Source organism: Grus americana, chromosome 3 (genome assembly GCF_028858705.1).
Source record: "Grus americana isolate bGruAme1 chromosome 3, bGruAme1.mat, whole genome shotgun sequence".
Lineage (NCBI taxonomy): Eukaryota > Metazoa > Chordata > Aves > Gruiformes > Gruidae > Grus > Grus americana.
Genome location: NC_072854.1, coordinates 6,704,773 through 6,723,401, shown reverse-complemented (window position 1 = coordinate 6,723,401; position 18,629 = coordinate 6,704,773). Strand labels below are relative to the sequence as shown.

General features: G+C 39.6%; 1 protein-coding gene across 1 annotated transcript in view; it reads left to right on the top strand.

Moving 5' to 3' along the window:
- Nucleotides 1-18,629, top strand: part of RCAN2 (regulator of calcineurin 2) — a 91,731-nt gene that overhangs the window by 3,244 nt on the left and 69,858 nt on the right. The window contains exon 2 of the mRNA XM_054821458.1: nt 7,475-7,701. Within this exon, the coding sequence (XP_054677433.1) occupies nt 7,477-7,701 (225 nt within the window). The 5' untranslated portion in view covers nt 7,475-7,476. The remainder of the gene's footprint in view (nt 1-7,474; nt 7,702-18,629) is intronic.

Below are 18,629 nucleotides of genomic sequence, written 5' to 3'. Positions count from 1 at the left end.
ATGGCAAGCACTGTTTAAAAAAAAAAAGTAAAGTTTCCTAGCAATTTCAAGAGATATGTGCCTGTTTCTTGATGTCCCTCAGGGACTCTTCTTAAAAACTCTTAAGACAGGAAAATGGTCACCAAGGAAATGCCTTATTAGTTTTCAGAAAAACAGTGGATCAATCTATATGTGCTTGGTGATAGATAAGGCATTGGTCCATTCAAATGCTTCATGTGCTCAAGTTGTTTTCATTCAGCAAAATTTCAGCTGAAGTTATTTGCTCTGTAGGGGTTTAACTTCATAAGAAAATGTACATCTTTACCCCTTCAGTTTTACACTAAAAAAACCATTACTTTTTGATAGGAATTTTTCAAATAGAAACTTCAGGAAGCTATTGCTGTTTGCCAGTCAATATAATTTTCTGCTGGTCTCTGTCAATTTTAAGTAGAGGTGTACCATGTCTAAAAATAGTGAGGTAACAGAATGAATACTTAGCTCCCACTTGGAATCTCAACAGAGCTTTTGGTTACGTATCTATTGGGTTAACACTGACACGATCTGATCTGTTCCAGTAGTAAGGGTATTTGCTTTGTGTTTTGAAGAACTATCACAAATTACAAGCTCTTGCACCCCTTAATTACAGGAGAAGTTTGAAATAACTTGTGTCAGTGTAAAGTGATGCAAATTGTGCATATGATTTGCACAAAAGAAGTGACAAGGAGATTCCATATAGGGTCTGGAAGCATAGGGGCTGCTATGGTTTTCCAAGGGTTAATAGTACTGCACTCTTGGGGTTCTCTGTTCTGCGTAATGTAATTTCTGACTTGAAAGTTTGGGGTCAAATTCAGAAATAACATAGGAACACAGATTACACGTGGGTGAACATTATGTAAAGAGGATAAATGAACGTGGCAAGGAATTGGTGTTAGCTGGAGGTTGCATGGACTTGGGCTCAGGTTTGTTTGTCTCGGTATCTCAGCCTTCTAAAGAGAACAATCCTGCTCTAGAGTTTATTAGTGTGGTCCCTTTTTAAGATCTTGGTGAATGAATTTAGCATCAATATTGGTGCTGGATGATGCCTTAGTGATACTGCATTATTTTTATTGTGTTGCAACTTCTTTAGAAATTATGCATGACAACTTCTGGTATCTTAAGTATTTGAAAAATTTCCTGATTTTTGGGGAGTGAGAAGCAAAGGCACAACTCGATTTGAACTCTTTACCTTTTAAAAGTAAGATGAGTATGGTTTACCCTTATGTGGATGTATTTCTGTTTGTTTTTTTTTTTTCTAATATAAAAGGGACCATAACAGGGGGGAAGCTAACTTATTTTGTCAGAAGCTGTGGTAAGGAGCTTTAATATAAAAGGGAATGTGATCCAGTGATTGTAATATAGTTACATAAAGGATAACTTCTAATTGTGTTTATTTTATATGGCAATCCAGTTCATGGATTATACGTGATTTAGAATTAATTGTTTTAAGGGATTTGAAGTGTAAATTATTTTGTTCTAATTTAGTAGAAGAGTTGGAAAGAGAACATTTTTTGAGAGGACTGCCTGAAGTGGCTAAGTAAATTCAAAGAAGCCACAAGACGCCACTACCACAGCCTTAAGGTGTTTAATGGACATAATAAAGGATATGTAATTATGATTTTTTTATATAAGTAATGCAGAAAACAGTAAGAATTCCAGCTTGTGACTGGCTGAAAATGTCTGATATGGTGACTTACAAAGTTCATCCAGAACTGTGAAAACTCAGACTATGGTTTCATGAATGCTTTAAGTAGATCAGTTGCTGAAACGTAAAATCCTAATGTTTGCTGTTGCCTGTCCATTCCCAAAAAGCTTTGCCCACTCTTTTTTTTTTCCTTGTGGTTGCTACAAACATTTATCTACCTAATGGAGTTAAACCCAAACGTTTTTCCTTAGGCCTGGTCTTTTCCTTTAACTGAATCAGTTTGTGCACTTGTGCCATGAATTGGAGCAGGAGATGTTTTCTCCACTACAAAAGGTAGCATGGGACCTGTCTCTGTGTAGGGAGGTGACTGGTGTTGGAAGTGAGAAGCCTGAGGTGATTATGTTGCATCTTTTGGCAGAAGTGCTAGTCTGTCCAGTCAGAGTATGAACTTAGAGCCCAAGGGTTTGAAGTGTGCTAACAAATGTTCTTGATTCAAGTATGTTTGTCCCCTCTGATTATCACTGAGCTCAGGCTCACAGGCAGTTTGTCTCTTGGGCAGCATGTATATCTTCTATGGCTGACACTTCTATTTAATTGTGCTGTGCATTGTGCAGTACATGGCCCTTGTTTCACAGATCTTACTTTGCTATACAGTAGTTATTCCATACAGAGGTTCTTAACTGTGCATGTCCCATCTTAAATTGGGCAGAGGATTTAATAATGAGGGTATTGCAAGTTGACTTACTAGTGGTGGGAACACTGACCAGAATTCCTACAGTCACAGAATGGTTTGGGTTAGAAGGGACCTTTTAAAGATCATCCAGTTCAACCCCCCTGCCATGGCCAGGCCTCAACCCTCCACTAGACCAGGGTGCCCAAAGCCCCATCCAACCTGGCCTTGAACACTTCCAGGGAGGGGGCATCCACAGCTTCTCTGGGCAACCTGTGCTAATGCCTCACTACCCTCACAGTGAAGAATTTCTTCCCAATATCTAATCTAAATCTACCCTCTTTTCGTTTAAACCCATTACACCTTGTTCTATCCCTTCATGCCCTTGTAAACAGTCCCTCTCCAGCTTTCCCGTAGGCCCCTTCAGTTACTGGAAGGTGCTGTAAGGTCTCCCCAGAGCCTTCTCTCCTCCAGGCTGAACAACCCCAACTCTCTCATCCTGTCCTCGTAGTAGAGGTGCTCCAGCCCTCTGATCATCTCCCTGGCCCTCCTCTGGACTCACTCCAACAGCTCCATGTCTGCAACCCCAGAGCTGGATGCAGTACTGCAGGTGGGGTTTCATGAGAGCAGAGGGGCAGAATCCCCTCCTTCGACCTGCTGATCATACTGTTTTTGATGCAGCCCAGGATACGGTTGGCTTTCTGGGCTGCAAGTGCACATTGCAAGGTCATGTCGAGCTACTCATCCACCAACACCCCCAAGTCCTTTTCAGGGCTGCTTTCAATCCATTCTCTGCCCAGCCTGTATTTGTGCTTGGGATTGCCCCAATCCATGTGCAGGACCTTGCACTTGGCCTTGTTGAACTTCATGTGGTTCACACGGGCCCACCTCTCAAGCCTGTCCAGGTCCCTCTGGATGGCATCCCTTCCCTCCAGCGTGTTGACCACACCACACAGCTTGGTGTCGTCAGCAAACTTGCTGAGGGTGCACTCGATCCCACTGTCCATGTCACTGACAAAGATGTTGAACAGTGCTGGTCCCAATACTGAACCCTGAGGAATGCCACTTGTCACTGGTCTCCACTTGGACATTGAGCTGTTGACTGCAATTCTTTGAGTGCGGCCATCCAGCCAATTCCTTATCCACCAAATAGTCCATCCGTCAAATCCCTGTGTCTCCAATTTAGAAACATGGATGTTGCATGGGACAGTATCAAATGCTTTGCACAAGTCCAGGAAGATGATGTCTGTCACTCTTCCTTATCCACCAATGCTGTAACCATGTCGTGGAAGGCCACCAAGTTTGTCAGGCACAATTTGCCCTTAGTGAAGCCATGTTGGCTGTCAGCAATCATGTCCTTATTTTCCATGTGCCTGAGCATAGTTTCCAGGAGGATCTGCTCCATGATCTTGCTGGGTACAGAAGTGAGACTGACTGGTCTGTAGTTCCCTGGGTCTTCCTTTTTTCCCTTTTTAAAAATGGAGGTTATGTTTCCCCTTTTCCAGTCAGTGGGAACTTCACTGGACTGCCAGACTTCTCAAATATGACGGAGAGTGGCCTGGCCACTTCATCTGCCAGTTCCCTCCAGACCTGCACATGCATCTTATCAGGTTCCATGGACTTGTGTGCCATCAGGTTCCTGCCACAACTTCTCAAGTGGGATGTGGTATATTCTGAGTATATCTTAAGTGTAGAAGAGGTGTGCGTGTATGCGCACCCACCTACCACTTAAAAGTTTTGAAAAAGAGATGGTCAGAAGGTGTGCAAGACCAATACCCAAATCCCACTGAACAAATTTGTCTCAAATTGACTGAAAAAAGGAGCAAGCTTTCCTCTTTAAGAGCTCTAGGAGAGCAAAACTATTGCCACATAATCTAACAGTATTTATTAATTTCTAATCTCACATGGAACTTTGAAGCCTATATATTTTAGAATTGCCTGCTATAGCACATGCTAATTTCCTTATTGCCAACTAATACGGTTAAATAACCTGAACTTCATGGTTGTAACTTAATCCTGTTCTGTTTTGTTGCTTGTCATAGTGGTTTTGCTTGATTCTTAACTTAAAAGTTTCCTTTCCTATTTAGCACCTTATAATATGGCTCTCCCTGGAGGAAAAAAAAAACAAAACACAAAACCCAACAGTTTAGCAAAGAAACCTGTAGATTTTTCTGACTTCTATTGATAATATTGAGATTCTTGACTTCTCCGCATAGTCTAGTAGTTCTGTTATGCGTTGGGGAACAGGATGTATGAAACTTGTTGCTGCCATGAAGTTATCTTTAACATTACTGTCATACTTTACAGTGAAAGTGAAGCTTATCTATTAGACTAAAAAGTAAAGCTTAAGAAATCAGCTCCTATAATTGGAAATATGTATGGAAAGCAAATAAATGTACTGTATTGCCTCTCTTGCTCTACTTTGGCTGTAAGTACCATTCAGCCAGCAGATTCCTGTTTCGTTATATCCTTAGGACATTCTTGTACATCTTTAAACTTCATTACTCTTAGTTCTGTCCAATCTCCCCTTTTCTCACTAGAATGCCTACTGAGTTTTAATTCATAATCCAAATTCCTATGAGTTTTGAATATCAGTTTGTCATCTTTATCCTCTCATGTAAAGTTGGCTTTGAAACATCCCTCTCTGCTGACTGGACTCTTCCAGCTTAATGCCTGTGGGGGAAGAAGGATTTTACCCACTGTGACTATAAAATACTCAGTGTCTTCACTGGCTGCAAGTAGTTTGTTATGAATGAAATAATTTATACTCACAAAAGTCTGCTCTGCTGGGTAAGTTATATTTTGTTACATACCAGGCTTGAGGTTTATTTTCATAAACCTAAAAGCAATGAATCTAATCTTGATACAGGCTAGACATAATGGCAAACACATTTAGAGATGTTCGCACTTGGAGCAGATAATCTGTTCATGTTTTTTGCTAGAGTGGTGATGCATTCTGAACTTAAGTTTCTTCCTCAGTAGTCGCTGCTGTGAAGATTTCTTTATAGTACTTACCTGGGTATGTTTACACAGAAACATATGGTAATACTAGGCTTGAGTGAGTTGGTTAAAATACCAGAGGCAATATTACTGTCAAACTGAGTTCATATACAATAATGTATACTGTTCTAGCCACCTCCTCTGTCATTTGTTCAGGCTTTTTTTTCCTGCACTTAGAATTAAATTACTAAACTGAAATTAGCTGGAGATAGTTGTGCTAATGAGTCAGACTGAGTTGGTGAAAATACTAGTGTGTATTTGATAGTCTAGAAACCTGTCCTCGGGTTGACATAGTAAAAAGAGGTAATTGGCCTGAGGCTTTCACATTACACCCGCTTCCTTACAGTGCTGCATCTTTGTTTGTTTTAAACCCCTCCCTGACAAATTACAAGCATAGAATAAAGGACTAGGGAAGTATTCTGTTTTTAGCTGTGTAATGTATTTTCGTACCTGGAAAAGGAGGACAGCTAAGATCCTGTGACCTACCAGCTCTCTGGAGATCATTATATGCACTGTGAGTGGTATTGCTGTACAACACTTACCTCTGGACAAGGTCCTGAATAACCTGATCTGACCTTGGGGTTTGGACTAGATGACCTTTGCAGGCCCCTTCCAAACTCAGTTGTTCTGATTAATACTGCCTAATAGAGATCTGTCTCTATCAAGTGATTTGAGAGTGTGGTAAGTGTGGACTCAAGTGTCCTGAACTGATATTTTTGAGCATGACTTCAGTTTATTTTCTTGAGGACTTCTGTTGTTAGCACTGAGACTTCAGCAATAACAATTACTGACATTTCCTAACATAAGGTTACAGAATGATGTGCTCTGTCATTGGCCAAATGTCATTTCAGAGCTGCAGCAGAAATGAGGTTATATGAAAGGCACAGGCATGGCAAATTAGCTCCATAGTTTAGCTTTGCTTTACTGAGATTAAGTCTAAATAAGCCCATAGGGTTTAATTTTGGACACTAGTTCTAAATAGTGTATTTGAACTAATATTTACAACTATTTATAGAGAATAACAAGTACACATAGAGCAAGGACAAATCTGAAACAGATGAGCATACTGTGTTTATGTAACTCTCTTAACTCCCTATGTTATGAGGAGAAAAAGCAGCCAATGATTGCATCTTCTCATTGAAAGAAACAAAAATATAAGAGAATTATTCTTCTGCATAGCTTCTAGTCAGCTTACTGGAGCTCTATAGAGGTTATAGGTTGATGTCTAATACACCTGTACTAAGGACTGTTTATACTAGCCATGATAAATACATGAATTTATACCAATGAACACACTGGACCTTTATTTACTCTGCTTGGTATAAAGTTTACTCTTGTATCAGCAATAAGGATACTGTTTGTATGGGCTTGTTACTTCTGTGTCCTTCAGTGTGTCTCAAAATTATCTTACTCTGATGGATTTGGGGTAAAGACTCCAAAGTCAGGAGGATTTTCCTAAAAGGTGCTAAGAATCATCTCTTGAGTCCATTCTTCCTTTCACTTTTTTATTTGCTTCCTAATGCGATTAAGATGCAAACAAAGAAATTGCTTATGGACATGAAGAACAGGGTGAGTTCTGTCCTTAAACTATAGAAAAAAATTGGCTTTATTCTTTGTAATAGTGAGATGTCTTAGTTACACTGTTTTTTGATGTTTCTGTGTTCATGCTACTTTCCAACACGGTCTATTTTTTTCATTTTTTTCCTCTTGAGTTAATGCCTGGTATAATTTTCAAAGTCATTTTCATTTTCTTACCTAGTGCATCACACTTTCTCTCCAAGCCCACTGCAAGCTCAGAAATACCAGCCTGCCTTCCCAGTAACACACATGACTCTCTTAAATCCAAATACAACACAGTATTTTCTTTTAGAACAAGGGGCACTTAATAATGCCTTGCTTCTGGTTGTGTTCAACAGCTTGTCCTGATGTGGTTAGGTCTTTTCTGTGCTAATAAACTAAACTAAAGCAAAGTCCCTGTTTGAGCCTTGATGAAACCAGCCTTAGTGCCCTGTTTCAGAGGTCAATTGTTGCCTTAAAATAGCATGACACGTACTTCCTACAAGCTAAGAATTTCTGGGTTAACTTGTGTATGCAATATTTATAAAAGTGTAGTGTAACTGTGTGTCTCTTGTCCATGCTGCCAGGGATGAGGGGAGATTCATACTTCTTTGGAATGCGAGGCCTTGGTCACTATGGCTGCACCCCGGAGGATGGAGGACAGTTCTTACTCTACTCTGTAAATGGAGACAACGATTTAAAGAGGTGTTTTGCAGAGGAAGATTTTAATGAAATAATTGACTTCAACGATCTCCCGCATTCTCTCTTTGCTTGTAATGTTCACCAGTCTGTGTTTGAAGATGAGGACAGTAAGGTACAGTGTCAGTTTCCATATTTTCAATGTAAGTGAAACATACGCATTATGTTTGTGTTTAAACTGTTTCATTGAAACTGCAATAATCTGTCTTGTACAAAGAAACTGGATCACACATATGAGTTTTCTAAGGTGGCAACAACACTCTGCCATAATGTTTATTTCAAAAAAGCCATTTTGTCAACTATGGTGAACACAAATGTTTTTCTTTTTGTTCAGATCTGTGGAATACTGAAATGTGGTTATGTGTCTTTGTAGCAACCATAGTTGTGGTCATGATGGAGGTGGTGAAGTTAACATGTCGAAGTTTTTCCGCCTTGATGATCACATACTACTGTGATGGGAGGCTGCCTTATTTTCTTAAATGTTTTAAGTTATCTGAAATACTATTTTATCTGGATAAGCTAAAATGAATGATAGTGAGAACAAAGACAAGAGGAACTGTGTGAGAATATTTTTAACTCTATAACTAGTTTAAAACAGAATGGCTGAAAACAATACCCTCTTAAAATTAAAAAAAAAAAATCAACTTTTGCAGGAAGTGTTCAGTTCCTGTTTCTTAGCCTAGTATATTTCTCCTGATGGAGATGTCAGGAATATAAAACTGATAGCTTGGGGCTTTATTGTCTGATGAAATTAGGCTAAGTTAATTGTTACAGGCACATTGGAGGCTACTTGAGTATCTTGACCAGAATTTTCAATTCAGAAACAAGCTGGTTGTGGTAAAGTGGGTTTTGGCTGGAACTGACTGATGAGGTATCCAGATAAAACTGCAGATCAGATTGTCCATCCTGGCCTGTTTTGGTCCTAGTCAAAGGGTCTTTAGTGGGGAAATTACCAGATGAAAGGGAAATAAAACAAGACTTCTAAGGATACAGGCTTCCTGTTAAAGGTACTGAAAGGGGTATCTGAGGCTGTACAAGTGGAGTTGTTTGTGTTTAATCTTTTAGACATCTTTGTCTTCCATAATGATGTCTTATGTATGTTTGAGTAATACAGATTAAAATAAAAATTCATCCCACAGCACTAAACAAAACGAATATATTTATGTATAAATAAAAAATCCTAAATTGCAATCTTGGAAAACAGTGCAGTATTTTATTGTATTTAAGTCCTTTTGCTAATAAGCATCTTGCATTTATGTTGTGCCACTTTGTGGAATTCTATAACCATCTGGTAAAGAACTTCACTAAAGTTGAGTGGGTCTGAAAGTCCAGTTTTAAAGGAAGAAAACAGAAGCCTGCCTGGAACTAGAGAATTTTTCTTCATTCTGCAGAGATTCTATCCCCACTTGCTCCTGAGCTTTCCCTTTTGAGAGCTGGATTCTAGTATTTAGCTGATGGCTTAGTTAGCAAATGGAATGGGTGATTACATAAGTATGTGGGATAGCAATCCCCAAAGACTTTCAGGACTTAAGGATGTCTCTTAAGAATAGCAGCGGGGTTGTGGAGGTGGATAGTCTGTTCCATGTGCATGTCTGTAAACTGTGAGTGACATGGTTTGAACAGCTCTGTTTGCAGGTAAGTAGTTACTCCCATAAGTCTATATTTAAGTAGATGGGATTACCTTCAGATTTCTCATTAAATCCAAGGACCTGGGGAGCTGATTATGATTTTTATTATTCCTGTAGAACATGTACTTGTGTTCCCAGTTGATTAATACCCGTAATCCTTTCTATTATTAACTGGTGCTGCAGGATGAGAGCACACATGAATTCAATATAAAATATTGTCAGGTTACAAAACTAAAGTTTAAAATCTCACACAATCACAACTAATAAATGCTGCTAACAATCATGTCTTCAATAATGTGTTGATCCAATGTATATGTAGTGGTACGCTAAACTTTTTTCAAAGAATGTACTTCAGTAATGGTTATACCTACAGCAGTTTCATTGTGTTATCCATTCTGCAGAAAGTAAAGGTTTTGCAATGTATCTTTGACTTTTACTCCTGACCTACACTTTTAGGAGGAAAATGGAAGTATAATTGATTTGGAACTTAAAGTTAGCTGGTAAAGAAAGCCAGAGAAACCTGTCGTTGTAAATGATTGTTTTGATTTGGTGTGTGGACTTGCTGCATAAATAATATTTAAATAAACAAACTTGAGTGGCTTTGGCATGCACCAATATTAATGTAAAGAAGTTCACGCTGACATTGTTAAAGTTATATTACCTGGAATGTCTTAAGAGGCTGAACTGTCAAGTTCAAACTTTTAACAGACAAATATCTAAGCAATATACTCACTAAAGATAGATTTTAAAATGCCTTCAAATTAAAACAAAAATATTTAAGGCATTTGCTTTTAACTACTTTGTATCAGATATAGGGTAAGTTCCAGTTTGTGCTTGAGTACAGGCCTGCAGCAGCCTTGAGGGAACACTTAGCTGCGCGTATACCTGTACCGTGGAGAAGCTGATTCACTTTATTCTTACTGCATCCTGTATCAGATATACCCTTTTGCAATATCATGTGGCTGTACGGTGCTTCCCAGAAAGAATTCTGTGTAGTCTACCAAGAGCGATGATGGCATCTGTAGGGAGCCTGAGTTTGGACCCTCATTTTCGGAAGATGAAGAATTCTTGCAGCTGAAGTCTGTCCTTTACAGATGAAGAAACTATATCAGGCCAGGCTTGAGTTTTTTCCTGGCTGGCACCCTAAGGTCATAGACACAGTGAGTCTGAAGAGTTGTGGGCCCTGGGGTCTGAAGATAAGAGGTGCCATCTGGCTTAAAAGAAGCTGCTCAGGAGTGACTGCCCAATCTTAAACACCGGCAGAAGTTAAACACCAGCAGAAGAAGGGGAGAATATAGATTAGTACTAGCTACACATACCCGATTTTACCACAGTAACAGAGCACCTAGTTAAAAAAAATTTCCCTACCTTTCAGACCTGTGTTCTTGGAAAGAAATGTCTACTTAGATCAGAGAATGCCCTGGATAGCTGGGTCGATAAGATGGGTGTTTAAGGATTTGCACAGGATGGCTTAGCAGCCTCAATGCAATAACAGCTTGCTACAACTGAAGGGAGGTGCTTTTGCTTATCTCCACTCCCATCATGGACAGCCTGCTCCTTGGTACTGAAAACAAAATTGTACCTTCTTTACAATGTGACTAGAAAATATTGACCTCTTTAGTTTTTAAGGAAGAACAAGGGTGTGGAAGAGTATATTATCCAACAGGCCTGTTGCAAAGCTGGGATCACGTTCAGCTGTGCCCCCACCACTGTCCTATGTTCTGATCATTTGTTTTGGCATATAACTTGTTAATGGTAGGGACAGATTTCTTTGAGGGTTTTTTGGAGTGTACAGCACTGACTGGGTTGGGTCATGGAAGTCTTACTGTGAAGAAGCTAAAAATAAAATTACTCCTAAACCCTGGGTTTTGCCACATCTCTTGGAAAAACTGATGGGACTACTTATGTGAGCAAGATACAGCAAAATTGAGACTGTTATTTTTGGCTGATAGTGTGACTGAATGGGAGGTGCTGCTCCTTTTATCTTTCCCGATAAAGTAATTGTGGTGGAGAGCCAAAGGGCATGACTCTCATTACTCCCAAGGGTGGGTATGTGTGTGTCTTAACAGTTAGTTGCTACACATAGCCCTCGGGCTTTCTGGATAGTAACCCTTTTGTTGTGCTTTTGTTATGCATATATCACTGTTTTGTAAAACCATCTTTTCTGTAATGCGACTGTGTAGTTTCCTTCAGTCTGAAACTGGTAAGCACACTGTCAAAGTGAAGCATCTTTGTCTCTTAATGTGGTTTCTTCAGATGCTGTAATGCCTCGGGAGATGCTTACACAAAACTGTCACTATTAGAATATGCTTATGTGAGGGAAGGATGTGTTTCCTCAAGCTGTTTAGGGGCTGTATGCTCTTCTTTTTCCACTATTTTGACTCAAATTGGAAGGAGCACCTATGAAATTTGATAGTTATATTTCAGATGAAGAACTATCAGTTTTTGAGCTTTTTAGTTATGGTGGAGCTCCCTAGGAAATGATAGCCCAAGTCCAGTAAGTAATGTAATTCAAACCAATAGGGGATAGTATTATTATTTTTGCATGAGAAAATACAGTGACCAAACACGTGTCCAGTTCTGGACTTCCCAGTACAGGGAACACATGAACATACTGGAGAGAGTCCAGTGAAGGGCCACTAAGACATTGAAGGGACTGGAACATCTTGCCTATGAAGAAAGGCTGAGAGAGCTGGGACTGTTGAGCCTGGAGAAGAGAAGGCTCGGGGGATCTTATCAGTGTCTGTTAACACCTGAAGGGAGGGTGCAAAGAAGATAGAGCCAGACTCCTTTCAGCGGTGCCCAGTGACAGGACCAGAGGCAACGGGCACAAACTGAAACACAGAAGGCTTCCTCTGAACTTCAGGAAACACTTTTTTTTTTACTGTGAGAGGTGACTGAGCACTGGCACAGGTTGCCCAGGGAGGTGGTGCAGTCTCCCTCCACGGAGGTATTCAAAAGCTGTCTGGACATGGTCCTGGGCAGCTGGCTCTAAGTGGCCTTGCTTGAGTGGGGAAGTTGGACAAGATGACCTCCAGAGGTCCCTTCCAACCTCAACTAGTCTGTGATCCTGTGAACATGTGTTAAAGTGTATCCTAATTCTTCTGATGAGGGTCAGCATGTGAATGCAAGATTGGGGAATGAAGATGATTAAAAAATGCATTTCTTGAATGGAGAGCTTAACAGAGGTGAGGTGGGGAAGGGAGGAGAAAAGTCAAACTAACAAGTCAATGGAAAAGATAATCCTACTTTAATGGAAGGACTTTATTATAAAAACAATTACTATTTTCATGTGGGATTCCTTCACATTACATATATTGGATGACTACTTGCTTTTACTGCAGAAGTCTGCATTAGATTTCCTTTGACTTTTTTTTCTAAAGATGTATTATTGAGTTTGGGCCTTGAAAAGGATTTAAAGCTACCTCAAGTAAGTGCTAGAATACTTGTTCAAGGATGATGCTTTAAGAGAACTCTGTAGCCTTACTTGGAAAGGCTTTTTTTCTTTGTACTTGTGTTCAGCTTTCACAACAAAGCACATCTTCATGCTGCTATTTTTATTTTTAAGGTGCAGTAAAAGACACTGGACTGTTCAGTGGTCTGCTGTGTTGTCTTTAACTTTTATATGTTAATTCTGGAACTGAAACTTTATACTGATGCTTTGACTCTGAAGCATATAATTGAAATGTGTCTGTTCAGTGCTCCTTTTAAACAAAGTGGAGCCGGTGTGTCTGCTGCCATGTGTGAAATGTTTCTTTGGTTCCCATTTCCTACAGGCTAATTCAAGAAGATGCTCTAGGAGGCAGGCTTTGTTTCTGCAGGGGAAGATCTGTTTCTTTTGCCTTCATTTTAAAAAAAAATCTAGATTGTGAAGTCAGAATCTCTTTGGTCGTATTACATCACTGAAGCCTCTAGGTGTTGAGTCATCATTATATTTAGAGGGTGGCACACTTCTTTTTAGTCTAATATTAGTATTCAAGCCTGGATTCAGTGGAAGGTCACCCTAGCAAAGATGAAGTCACCGCTCCAAGGCTGGAAAGGAATGCAGGCTTCATTCTGCCTTCCTGGTACACTTGCTGTTGCTTTGTTTTACTTTCAGTTTTTCTACCTTTTAAGGTTGTTGTCCGTTGGTACGATAACATTATCAGAAACTGCCACTTGAAGCAGACTGTGCCGTGTGCTATGGAATCTCTACCTACTTTGTTTTGTTCTCCTTTATAAACGGGATGAATGTTAGTCCCTGTCACTCTGTAAAAATTGAAGTGTTTCTTTACTATACACTGTACATGCATCCAATAAAATAAAAATACAGAGGGTTTGCAAAGAAAGGCTGTAGGAGCTGTGTCCTTCAGCACTTCATGAATCATGGCTGCCCTCTGGGAATTCTATCTTGGGCTCTTCCCTGGGTGGTGGTTTACAGGCATCTAAGAACTACTTTGTATGATTATGAAAGCACTAAAATAAAGCTATAGGAAGCTGTTCTTGCTCTGAGAAGTATGCAATCTAAAAAATTCATTTTCTATAGCATTTATGTATTGTTTTGTAACTAATTTCAATTACTTTCCCTAGGAACTGTATCTGTGCAATACAGTATTTCAGCTGAAAACACCTATGAACTTTCATGCTCTGTGTCTGAGATCCATCTGACTGCTGGAGTGATAATCCCAACTTTTTCAGCTCCTTTATATAAGTCCTCTCTATGACCTGACTGAGCTGTTGATATTTGTCATTCATAAACCTACCTGGATTTACTTTCTGTGGTACAGCTGCTGGACCTTGATAGTCATAGAATGTTTTGGGTTGGAAGGGACCTCAATGACCATCTAGTTCTGCCCCCATGCCATGGGCAGGGACACCCTCCACTAGACCAGGTTGCCCAAAGCCCCATCCAACCTGGTCTTGAACACTTCCAGGGAGGGAACTGTCAACCATGTATTGACACATGGTATAGGATGCTGGTGTAACAGCTCCTCTGTATAGCTGTTGTTTCTGTGCTTTACTCACAGGTTAGTTGTGAGTTATGTTGAGGAGCTCAGATAACAAAAGCAGTCGCTTCATGAAGTCGGGCATACTGTATCATGAACTACCTAAACATGACTGGCACCAAGAGCCCCAAAGCATATGAATGTCTGGAACTCCCTAGGACTAGAACCATGTAACAGTAATGTGCTGCAGTTTAGGTGGAGAAGGGGCAGTAGTGAAGTTAATCTTCATTGATATTTGGGATCTATTGAGTGTTCATTCTGGTTCAGGGGAAGAAAAGGAATTAATTTTCATGTGGTTTGTGTTTTCAGATTTTCAATATATATTTATACAGAGATTATTTAAGGTTGCTCTTGTTGCTGCTCACAAGACAACTTGTTGAGGGTACTAAAGGCAGCTCATGTATTTATGTATGCATATAGGGCCTGACACTAATTTCCTCTGAGGTGATCTGCATAATTTCTAATGGAACTGCAAGGAGTTATTAGTCTAGCCTGGTTTAGGCATTCCTTCTGTCTTTCATCTGAGGTGGGTCTGGCTGTTACTGAAAGGCTTCAGCATTTCTACAGTTTCTCTGGAAAAATGCATAAGTTTTATGACTTGATAGCCTTTGAAGAAACACAAAGGGCCTACTGAGATTGCGCAGTTGTAACAGTATGACCAAGTTGAATCTGTGCGTGTGTCCACTTCATCCCATGCAAGCAGAAGTTATACTTGGCCATGATTATCCTGTTGGCATCCAGGAATTACCAAGCTCCAAATATTTCTCAATTCAGTCAATGTTCGATTCCTGCTCTGAAAATGTAGTGTTGTGTTGTGTGTTGGTCTTGTTTTTGTTTTTTACTTTTTTTAAACAATAAAAATCCACAACCAACCAAAAAAAAGTAACAAGTATTTCTGGGCCTGAAATGCCACTGTTTGTAATGCAGATGCTGTCCAATAATTTATGTGGTACTTGGGGGTTATTTTCCCATCCATGCACGGGGTGCTTAGTAGCACAAACGCCCTTGTTTTCATGGGAGAACGTGCTTGGCAAAAGACCAACTGGGTTAAAAGTACGCCTGCAATTGTTGCAGCTGAAATTTGGAGTAGTGCTTCAAAGCATTAACTATACTAGTTGTTTGTAAATCACAAAAATAAACTGATTAATGTTCTTTCCAGAACACACAAGACAGCAGTTACTTGTCTGCTTTTTAAATTTGGAAACATAGTTTTTTTCCTTGCAACTATGGAAAAATTCTTCTAGTATTGGCTTTCTGTGGTCATGCTCTACTCTGCAGTCTAGAGGGAACACATTATCTCAAGAAACTAGGGTGGGTGGGAAATATTTCCTGGAAAAGGATAATTCAGAGTAAGTACTTCAATTTTTTTTTTTTTTTTGTACAGGAATATAATTTCGTATCAGTTCTACTAAAATATACAGAGCTTTGAATAATGAGACGTTTTAACAAAGGTGTTGGTAAGTCCATGCCAAGGCTTATGAGGACTTTCTGTTGCGGCGTGAGAAAACATAGGCTCTGGGAGCCAGAGAGAGTTGCAAGGTCTTATCTGTAAGTCAGTAAAGAATCATTCTGTTAATTACTCCTTTCTCTAGCACAATGGACATTGTAGGATAAGCTGTGGGTAGGTCTGTTTCAGATATCCCTAAACACTGTACAAATTTAGATTCCACTTTGCAGTTGTCTGTCTCCTGTAATAGGTTGAACTAAATTCCTGGACTCAGATGCCTTTTGATCTTTGAGGAAGTCGAGATCGGGCCTGGAACACTGAAGCTAGTATGCCTTTCCTCTGAACTCCCTACCAGTGTTAGCTGGGGCATGGAGTTCAACCAAGGACTTCTGCTGACAGAGAAGTTTTGTTGGTGGTTTTTTCCTTCTGATTATTCTGCTTGAAAATATTTGAGAGCTTGACTGCGTGTACACGGAATACTGAACCTTTTTTCCAGGATGGTAGCAGGATATGTTGCTTCCTAGGATAAAAGAACCTAGTAGCAATCTCTCCATGCAATTTTATTCTATTTCCTACTTCCCAAGTTGGAGAGGGTTTCATTTATTGTAACTGGTGATATTTACTATTCTTCACCAGTGTTACCCTGAGGTGGGTGGTTTTGCTTTTTTTTTTCTCCTGTCTGGTAATATAAGGTGTAGCATGGTTTTGTAAGGCAATATAAAGCCAATGAGATAGATACCAGGTCACACTTGGAATAAACCACAGCAATGATTTCTGCAGGAACTTTTTTGCATCCAATTAACATGTGCTGTGCCAACATAAAAGTTTCACAGCAAGAAGTCAACCCTTCTGGTATCTGCTGACACAAGGGAGAGCTACATCTTTCAAAGAAAAAAGTTGCCTTTATGTAGTCTATAGAAAAGTCTCTGGTTTGTTCCACTAAGTAGTTCTTACCAGATAATATCTGCTAATAATCAAACACAGTTCTGCCCTTCTCCCTCCAGCAAACTGTCATTCGGAAGTCAACAAAACCACTGTTTTTCTAGCTGATAGTAATCAAAAAGTGCAGTAAAGCCATTCTAATGTGGTTAGGGCAGCAGCTGTTCCTTATTTTAATATCATCAGAGGTCCTATTCCAGCCACAAGTTCTGATATCAGTTTTCTGGCCCAAGGAAAAGGCTTCTAAATGAAGGTCAGCCTTCGTTACCAATGCATAAAGACATTGCATTTACGGAGGCTGCATTCTGGCTTAATCACATTCAAACCAGTAAATTTACAACTCTAATTACCAGTTATTTAAGGGAATTTCTCAAATGTGTCATACAAAATATACGTTAAGAACTCTGCACCAGAATTTAATATAATTAATAAATAAAATAATGCTTGATAGAGATAGGAAAAAAAAGTAGCACTTGAAAAAGAATGTAGTCTTAAAAAAATTAGGGGTACTAGAAGGTGTTTTGAAGTAGTACAGAGTGGAGAAGGGAGAGACAGCAGCTTTAAGATTGTGTCATTGGTTAAGACAAATTCCACAACAGATTTGAGCGCAAAGTTGAGAGATCATATTCAGAGTTGAATCAAGGTGAAATGAATTATCAATTACTTCTGCACATTTGAAAACATGTTTTCTTCTGTGCCACATAAATTTATGTTTCTTTGTGGTTGATGGAAGTTTTAGCATTGGATTCCTCTACGGCTGTGTTCTCAGATCCAATCCTCAGGCAACGGATCTGCTGATAAACTATATCAGTTTGTTCAAATTCTTAGTTTCCTGTGTAGTATGAGTACATGAATGGTTTTAAAAAATAATGTATCTCATACTTTTTTTATTGTCTGCTTTAATGTCATTACTTTTAAATATAGGTTCTTTTGCTCTAATTTGCTTGCATTTTATGGAACCTTTGCCCTGCTTAAATTACATGACTTTCGTACTGGGCTTTGAAACTTAATACAGAAGCAGAGGCATTGCAAATATGGTAGATATAATGTGTATGTCGCAGAGGGATAAGAGAAACTTTTTCTGTGTGATAGAGACTAATGAGCTGGAAGTTAAGATGACGGTAGGATGGGAAAAAAATTACAGTATCTCTGGCAAGAGAGTAATGAAGGGATCTATTACACTGCAGCCGGGTGATTTCAGGTCAGTGTGTGTTGCCTTAAATTGGTTTTGCAGTTAGTCTAAAAAGCATAAAGACATTGTAAGACTGCTGCATGCAATCATTTAGAAATTTTGCATTTAGTGCTACTGGACCTCTAGTACTGGCGAGAAATCTGATAGTTTCATCCCCGTATTTCTGGTGTGTGGGTGGCTTACAAGGGAAGAACAAAAGTGAAACTTCAGAAGATGCTGAGGAAATGAGGTACCAGTCCCTGACTAAGTGGGAGTGGGCCACTGTCTTAAGGCCTCAGTCGCACACTGCCGTGCTCCGTGAGGCTGCCAGCTAAAAGCCCTGATAAGTCTGTTTTCATTCTTTGAGTTGTCTGAATGGTGATTGTTTATCTGTTTCTCAAGATGTTTCTTGTTGTTCAAAGCTTTGACTTTTTTTGTTGGGTTTTCTTCTTCTTGTTCGTTAACAGCTGGAGTCTATGGTATCCCTGACAGAAAATAGTCAGTTCACTCAGGCTGAAATACCACCAGTGTTCAGGTGAAGGGAATGGGTGTTTCATATAGCTGAGATTGTGTTGCATCAAGCCACAGGGCTATCTAGATCAGCCTTCTGCAGGTTTGGGAAGTGGTGTTATTTTTATTTGGGTTTCCTTCTGTTCCTGGGACAGGGCCATGTACAGACTGAGAGCACTAACAGTGCAGGCCCTGATCCAGGGGCTGGCTCCTGTGCCGTATCAAACATATTTAATATACATTAGCAAGGTTTACTGTCTTTTGACACTGGTTGCTTTTGCTTTCTTGCCTTTGCCAAGCCTTTGGGGGGATTCTCCCAAGAATCTGTATTTAACCAGCAAAGAAAAACTTCAGCTTATATAA